The following is an 8,958-nucleotide window of genomic DNA, read 5'->3' on the forward strand; positions in this document are numbered from 1 at the left end:
GAGTATTTAAATTAAAATTTTCTCTCCCTTTAAATTTTTTTTAAATTATTATAAATATGATTATTAGATTAAAAATATAATTAAAATAAAATTAGTACTAAGCATTTAAGTTTATGATGAAAAAATTGTTAGTGGTATTATATGATACTAAAGTGTTTAATAAAAAAATTGGATGAGAGATACCCACTCTTTAGTTGATCTTCAAATACAATGGCTATAAATAAAGAGCTGTAACACATTATGTAAAATTCATTTATTGCATGCAAAAAGTGAAGTTGTTATGGAGAGATTTGACAAATGTCATCCCAAGGAAATTTTGAAGGAATTCTTCAGAGATTTTGTTCACCGCAAGGAACGAAGGATACAACAGTACAAATAAAGGTTGCCTTCCAAATGGACAATGTATAAGTGTGCATTTAATATTCATTTTAGATTGGTGTTGCCAAAAAAATGACTATTATTATTATTATTTTTTTTTTTTTGTTAAAATATCCATCTTTTCTTGGGCAAATACATAGTGGCACGCAAAGTTTGAGATGGCTTGATGCAAAAATAGTGGCATGGTCGCAACGGTACTCATGTGTGTTTGACAGTCTGATCATATCAGGTGGTTATGAACCAGACATGTGTTGAAGGATCCGAACAAGACGTGAATATCCAGAATAAAAAGAAACCAATCAAATGAGGACTAGTTGGCCAACCGAGCTAAAATGCACCTAAGAGCCGGTCAACTCGAGAGACGACCAACTCGGATGACCGATCGAATAAGAAGCGGATCAGGCAAATCACGACTAACGCTCAAAACTGATTGGATTACTCGACTAAAAATAGAATAATGAAAATCGACTGACCAAAAAAATATAAAGTCATATGTGTTATTTCTCAGAGTAATCTAACTGTCTATAAATAGAGGAACAATAAATGTAATATGAAACCATAATAGTTAATACCTGAGTTTGTTTCTCTTTGCTCCACTCTTTTTTCATTCTTCTTCTAAGTTTTATTTCTCGGGTGTGATCCATGAATAAATATAAATATAAAAGATATTTACAACATAATCATGTGGAGTAATGAATGAAATGATATCCGACATCAATGTGCTTGCTCCTTTCATGATGAATTGGATGCTTTGCTAAAACAATTGTTGTTTATTATCAATATTAATTTTAGTAGTTCCAAGCAGAGAAAGAAACTCAAGTAACCTCCACAATCACCATGAGGTTTTTCCACTCATCCTTAGATGCTCTATTCACAATTTAAAAAAACACTAACTAAAAAATTATTGAAAGTATATGGAAGCTCATTGGAGATAATAGCTGAGAATTCATTTTAAAGCCAATTTAGTCAGCTTTATTATTATAACACAACTACTATATATATATATATATATACACATACATACATATAGCTTGAACTCAGTTTAGCAATACTCATGAAAAAAAGATCATCTACATACAAATTACTAGAAATAAGAATATTATATAGAATCAATATTTCTGAAATAATAATCAATGCGACCACCCCATGCTTCAGGCACTTCATTCAGAGCCATATACTGCCTGAAGTTCAAGACTTTATTCTTTCATATTCTTCATACAACTCCATAGGTTATTTCGGAGCAACGGGTGGTAAGAGGAGAGGATTTCTGGTGGTTGGAACATGGATGACAAAAAGCTGAAGCACTAGAATTGCAGAGAGAAGGCAGAAACTGCAACAAGAACAAGAAGTAGTGTATGGAGGATGTGGAAGGAGAATATGAAAGATAAATACCATCACGAGACCAAGATATAGTTGAAGAGCCACCTAGAACCCTAGAATACATCCATCGATGGGAAGAAGAGACGCCAACAATTATCCTTAAAAAACTAACCCTAAACTCTTACGATAACAAATATATAATAAGAGAATAATTAGGAGTGGCCAAAGAGGACCGACCAACTCCTCAGAAAGAAAGAAATCTGGACTAGTTCGGTCCACGAAAACAAGTGGTTCGCGTTCTTCCACACAAGAAGACTCATGTGCTGCCCTTTGTCAGCTTTCAAGAAAAAAAAATATTCAAGAAAAAATTTTGCATTCATTTCAAAAAAAATATTCAATTATTCAAGTCAAAATAGATAATAGCTTTCATGTTAGCAAACAATACAAAATATATATTTGTTGCTTGTAGCTTTTAGCCACCAATATTATGTTACATTTTTCTGCTTCTCAATTACCATTCTTATTTTTCATAACCATCTTAAATTTTATCTGATCAACAAATTTTCATCTTTCCTCTTGTATAAAATTTCAATAGAAAATCAATTTTTGATAAGCAACAAAACATATAAGATTAAACTAATTGATTATTTTATATATTTCTTGCAAGCTTTGAATCTTTCTTGCCTTGTGCTATAAGAGATAGTGATATTGTAGTCGCTTGAGGTATGTCTTTACCCTTCATTATGTTTGATGAAGATAAATTTGGCACCATTGCCATATAATTCCTCTCTCCTTTCATAAGAAATTAAAATAATAATAATAATAATAATATGACAAGATCTTGAAAATTAGTAGTCAACGAAAAATCATCATGTAAAGTGTTAATCATTGATGAGAGAAAATAAAGAAAAATACAATCATTAGAAGTCATCATCATAAAATAAATCTTTCCGGTGAGAGAGCCATCCTCCCCTCTTTCTCCTTCTATAAAGCTCTAATACAAGGAATGAAATTTTGGATGATTTATAATAAATGAACTCTTCAATTAAGCAATATAACAATCAATCATACAATCAAATAAAGAAAATTTTAAAATTTCTTTTCTCCTCTTTTAAATTGTTAAAAAAAATATGTAATCTAATAGTTATAAAAATGATGTGAGTTGTATTAGAATACAAGTTTGAATTGAAAGGAGTTGCCTGCTAGCAATGAATGTGATGTTTGGTTTGCTTTCTCACTGTTCTTTGATGAGCATTCATCCGCGTAGACCAAAATGGAGGTCAACAAGTATAAAGCAATAAAACAAGATAAAAATCTTTTTGAGAGGTTAAATCTCATTCAAAATGTTTGCTAAATATAGAGAAGATGTGATGTCATTACTGCTACTAAAATAAGAACAAAAACTCATTACTTTTGACAATAGTGGGTTAGTCTCATAGAGGGGAAGACAATAACTAAGCCAAGCTGCCCCTCATAGTGTGTCATGTCTCCTTCCTATTGTAAGCTCTAACTTTTCAAACCTGCTGCTCAGTAATTGCGTTTTTCAAGGTCCCAAAAAACAAGAAAGAAAAGAAACAAGCAGGCCAGTGAATCAATAGCTGCTGAATGTTTGTTATGGTACAGAGACAACTAGTTAATTACACGGGCAAGGGCCCTATTTCCTGGCATTAGCTGAAATGATTGACATGCATTGAAAATAAAATCAGATAATTTTAAGTCAAGGATCAGGATTGCCTGGAACGGTTTCCTCATCGCTGGATTCATAATCTTCTTCGCTCAGCTCTTCATCACTGGAATTTCCATTGGCTGCAGAGTTTTCATTCTTCGCATACTTCTCACAGTATTCTGCAATGGTGCAAAGCGCAAAATGTTAAATAGCAGAGGAAGATGGCTTTTTGACTAAACATATTGGTTATAAAATGTTCTATGGTATCACTCTGAGATCCATTCAGCAGCATTAATTGTTTAAAAGGGGATTCCATGAAGCATGGAAAAACTATAAATGCTCTCAAACGGTAATTGTATGTTGTTATTTTTCAAGTAGTCTTGCTCATACAGGTACATCATAAAGCTTGAGTTATGTCTAGGAGAACAGTGCGTTGAAGAAAACATGATAAACTTGGTGTTCTCTTGTTCTACTAATTGAACCAAGTTTATTTATCCTTTATCTAAAGTTGATGTATTCTTCATTTTTTTTCTTTAAAGAAAATCAGATCAGTTTATACCAAGAAACAGAAATTTATTTCCGTTAGTCATGCACAGCTAAAGATAAAATACCTGCTGAAAATGAATTCAGTCATTTTAGCGAATAACCGAGCAGTCAATTAAATATTAGATGTCCATGGGATAGACTGTTCTTCTCTCCTAGGAGGAGAATTTCCATTCTGCACCTGATTAAACTTTTAGGTTATCACCTTGATATGTAAGATTGCATACCAGACAATTGCTATTTATTTACATATCTAAAACCTAAACCTTCATATTTGCATGCATAACACTACAATCTAGGGCTGTGAAATTGGCTCGAAGATTGTGAATCGCTCGGAAATTGAATCGAATTTTAGCACGAATCAAAATCGGCTCGAATTGATTAAGCAACTTGTGAGCCAAACCAAAAGATCGGTTTTATTTCGAGCTGGTTTCAATCCATGGTCAGATCGGATGGATCGTGTGGCTCACAATCAGATTTAATCAAATGGTTGGGAAGTGCGGATCTACAGCAATTCAAAAGTATCGAATGCCTAATCCTATCTCCCACCCACAGGCCAACTGAAGCCCTAACTTTCCTTTTTGGTTTCTTCCTTTCTCTCCTGCCGTCTTCTGTCTCTACTCTCTCGCACTCGCTGCCGCTAGTCTTGCCACTCTCGCTCTCGCATCTTGCCGCTCTCACGGTCTCACCCCTCAGACAGGGTTTTGACTTGTTGACGAAGACATTGTTGCAAGTTTTCACTTTCCAGTTTCCAATTCTATGGTTTGTCGTGTGCGTTGTGCGGTATCTGGTTTGGTAACTCTAACTCATTACATTCTTCAACCTAATCTTTTGTCTTTCCTCTATTGAAACTCATACTGATCACTGATCACAATAATCAGTATTTTTTTTGGTTTGAATACTTACATGAATACTTACACGCATTTTCTGTTTTTTTTTTTTTTGTTTGGCGAGTGTTTTTTCTGTATTCTCTGTTTTGTCTTTCTGGATTCTAGTTTAGAGAATGTCACATGAGCTGGATCGGCCAGACTCATGAGCCAAAAATGTTATTCGAGCTGGCTCATAAATCATTTGGTTTGATCCGGATCAGATCAAAACTTTAATTGATTCATGAGCCAATTTCAATCCATGTAAAAAAAATTAGATCCAATTTTGAGTTGTCTCTGCATCAGCTCAATATCAAATCGTTCACAGCCCTACTGCAATATTTAATATTACATAAAAAATCACTAATATTAACTTTTTTTTAGAAGTGAAGTACACATATTCATGCAACCTTTTAACACATAAGTTTATGATACCAATGTGTTATTAAAGTAAATGCCAAACTTTGGAAGTCAAATTCATTAATACAAAGCAAATTGTGATTATGCAATTTCTCTTACATCCCTAAAAATTAATGACGTGTGGATGTGCATCCTTGTATTATTAATATGATTAATTATTAATGTTTAAATCATCATGAACATTAATGAAAGCTGGCCCAAAATGCACCTAATAATATTAGGTAGGCATAAACTTCTAGGATATTGTGAATAAATGTTTCAAGCCTATAAAAAATCTTTTCTTCGTCAAAATTTAAATAACTTAGTTAACTTTTCATCTATAAAAAAAATTGAACTTTGTGCCACAATAAGTACATTTTCGAAGGAGCCTGTTCAATTTTCGTACAGACTTTAGCTTTAAAACAAAAACATGAAAAAGTATTAAGCAAAAATATTGTGCCCATTACTTTCATTCTATTAGGATCATATTTGAAGTAGGAAGGTTTAAAAAGTTCAAGGCTAAAACTATGTTATACAAACAAACAATCAAAAAATGAATAAGTTGAATGAACTAGTTTAGCTTGCAACAAATGAATATCCCCTATTACAACGTAAGCAATAAGCTTGAGCATCTTACCTTGATGGATGTTAAATCCAAAGACGTCTGTGGATGACATGAAACTAATACTTTACTAATAATGTGAACTAAACAAAAGAGGGAAAAATAGCCTACAGAGGGTTATGAAATTTCACTATACTGTTTAGTAAATATAAAGATGTCCAGAAATGACTTGGTGTCATTAGAAAATAGGTTTAATTCAAGATACAAGGAGCAATTACATAGCTATACTTGACAAATACCTGGTGTAAAATTAATAAACCAAACTAGCTTGTATTTATACATGACAAGTTCCAAGTAAAGAATGACTTCTTTGAGATTAAAACTTCTGATAAAGTCTCCATTCTCCAACGAATTTGTTTTGGTTTGGCGAGTGGTTTTGAATGCTCGAGTGACATTGGAGTGAGCCTCAATGATGTGTTTAATTTGAATCATCTCACAGTAAGTACGAATGATGAATTGGGCAATTAGCCTTCATGTCTTCAATTGGTGAATTCATTAGCACATAGAACTTTACTCGAGTAACTTCAAACTATAATTGCAGAGTTATGGGAAAATTTACTGAATAATTTCTTTAGGAGACTTGGTTTAATTGATAGCCATTCGTTTGAATGTGGTTTAAAATATTTACAAGCCCTGATTAACCAGGCCTAGGCAACATTCATTGTGCATTACTTTCCTAATTTTCACGTCTTAAAAATTGAAAAGAAATCAAGAATTAATTGTCTTCCTCAAAAAACCTAGGAGATCTTAAACTTTGACTTGTTTTTATAATTCTTTTGATTTGGCAAATGACATGCATTGACAGTTCAGGCCTATAAACATTCCTTGGCTTCTTTCTTAAGATCTTGCTAAATTTTCTCATACCTTTGAACATATATGGAGAAGGTCAAAAAATATATTAGCAAATAGATTTTGTAATGTGTTATAGAACATAAGACTTTTGGTGAATCATCTTCAATATGAAAAAGATCAAGCCTAACCCATTTGAAGAAGCTAAAGAAAGCTAAAGAAGGAGCTTATGACTCTTATTTGCTGGGATCATCCTAAATCGAACTAAAAAAGAAACTTTAGTAATATCATAAACATGCCTAGTAGTCTGAAGGAGCAAGTTGTCAACTTGTTAATGCCATCAACTAAAGAAGGAGGCAAATATACTGAAGCTTCTACTAGTTCAAAGTGGAAGAGAAGGAAGACAACCAAGAGGGGTCAGCCGAAAGATGGGATCAAACTGAACATAGAAAATTTGTTGAGCAATCCAATTCAAATTTCCTATCTTTAAGCTATTTATTTAGTTCCGATGAAAATTTGAGTCTGGTCAGGTATTTTGAATCAAAGAAGTGAATGACACTCAAACTTCAAGCCGACTTAGAGTTTGAGCAGAAAAAGACTACTGAGATAGTTTCTAAGCTTCGTATTTTTCAAAAGATGAAAAGATTAGCTTGGGCAACTTAGAAGAGAAGTTTGATATCTTTTCTAGTATTATAACTATTTAAAGTTAAGTCACTAGGGATATTTGGAGAGCAATGAATAATTTAAACTAAGTAGCTGTTCCTTAAGGAAATTTGCTTGTTACCTAAGAATAGTTAGTTCGTTGGTGGTATCTAGCTCTTGTTGCATTTTGATTCATCATGAATCAATCTCTAAAGATGTTCTTGATCTTGTTGTAATTCAATATTGCTAGGAGCAGCCATGCCAGCATTGAAAGATGAGTTCAAAAACACACCTTCTTCATTAATTCCCCCTCCTAAGAAAATACTTGTCCTTTTGGATTTTTTTTTTTTTTTGCGAGAAAAACAAAAATTTTTTTCATAAAAAAAAATAATCTTTTTCTTTTTATTTACTTCTCATATATGCTCTTTTCTTTTTTGTAAGAAAGGGAAGGAATTCCTTCTGTTTTATTAGTTTATACATCTTCTTTTAAAATTGATTTAAACTTTAGTGCATCACTTGTTTACTAAAGATCATTAGTTTAATCTCTTATTTAATGTATCAAATGACCAGAATTATAACTTCAAATTTAACTTCATAGCACCTTGAATTCCACAACTTCTTTATAAATTGTTTCTCACACCTTTATTGACTTCTTTAAGTTTTCAGTCTTCAAATCTCCCAAGTAATTAACAATTCACATTCAATGGATGAAGATCTTCTCGCGAGTGTTAAAATCTTTGCTAAAGATGAATGCATCTTCTCTTCTTTCATAACAAAGTATAACGTGAAATTGTTGAGTTGGGAGACTGATATTGGAAATGAGCAATTAATTCATGGCTTATGATTTCCATCTTTCTAGAAATAATTAAGATCTTAGGTTTCTATAGTGTAATCCTGACACAAATAATGCTGTGAAAAAAGACTAGATGAAGCATAGATCTATTTAGATACGTGTTAACAATAAAATCTTTTAAGCTATCATCTAAGTGCATCAAGATGATAGATATAGAGAAAAAAGTGAAAAACTCGAAATATATATTTCTTTGTTAAGTCAATCAAGTGGTAGTTGATTTGAACTAAGCCAACTATTATCACAAGAAGCAAGTTATTTCAGGCAAAGTTTTATAAAGAAGACGAAACTCTCTTTATGAACATCAGATCAAAACAAATTGATTATCTTTATACTTTGGAAAAGTCTGATGAGTGGCTATTCTTCTCAGCCAACTTGCTAAGTTTTTCTTTTTTACGAGCTTTAATTTTAGTTGAATTTTTTTTTAATTTTTATTTTGAACTCCAATTTTATTTACACAATTTATAATATACTTCACAATAAATATCACCAACTAGAATCAAGTGTTTGTGACAAACTAGAAAGGCTTTCGTGAGCAAGTTCCTGAAAAAGAGGGTGATTAGTTGCCTCCGGAGAAGGAAAGGAAAGTTATTCTTAAAGATGATGATGATTAAAGAAAGAAAAATAGGCTGGAATAAGTTTCCAAGGCAGGGTTCCAGTCCAGATTACTAATATTTACGAGAGAAGGAAATACCAACAACTTGATTAGTGTTGACATGGCGGACTTCTTATTACTTAGCCAATGACCAAAAAAGTTGGCTGCAAAAAAATATTGGCATGAGGATGTCGACACTATTGTCGGCACTAAAAAGGAAAGTTTGGGGGGTCGCCCGTAAAAAGCTGTCGGCCGCCGGAATTGAAATTCCATCGCCCGCTTCGGAAA

The 8,958-nt window shown here is 32.6% G+C and overlaps 1 protein-coding gene across 2 annotated transcripts in view; it reads right to left on the minus strand.

The window, feature by feature from the left end:
- Positions 1 to 3,264: 3,264 nt before the first annotated feature.
- LOC110025143 (ubiquitin-conjugating enzyme E2 4-like) overlaps positions 3,265 to 8,958 on the minus strand; it is an 18,976-nt gene continuing 13,282 nt past the window's right edge. For both annotated transcript variants that reach the window (XM_020725434.1, XM_020725433.1), the window contains exon 6: positions 3,265 to 3,543. In XM_020725434.1, the coding sequence (XP_020581093.1) occupies positions 3,416 to 3,543 (128 nt within the window). In that variant the 3' untranslated portion in view covers positions 3,265 to 3,415. The remainder of the gene's footprint in view (positions 3,544 to 8,958) is intronic.

The sequence above is a fragment of the Phalaenopsis equestris genome, unplaced genomic scaffold (assembly GCF_001263595.1).
Source record: "Phalaenopsis equestris unplaced genomic scaffold, ASM126359v1 Scaffold000291, whole genome shotgun sequence".
NCBI lineage: Eukaryota > Viridiplantae > Streptophyta > Magnoliopsida > Asparagales > Orchidaceae > Phalaenopsis > Phalaenopsis equestris.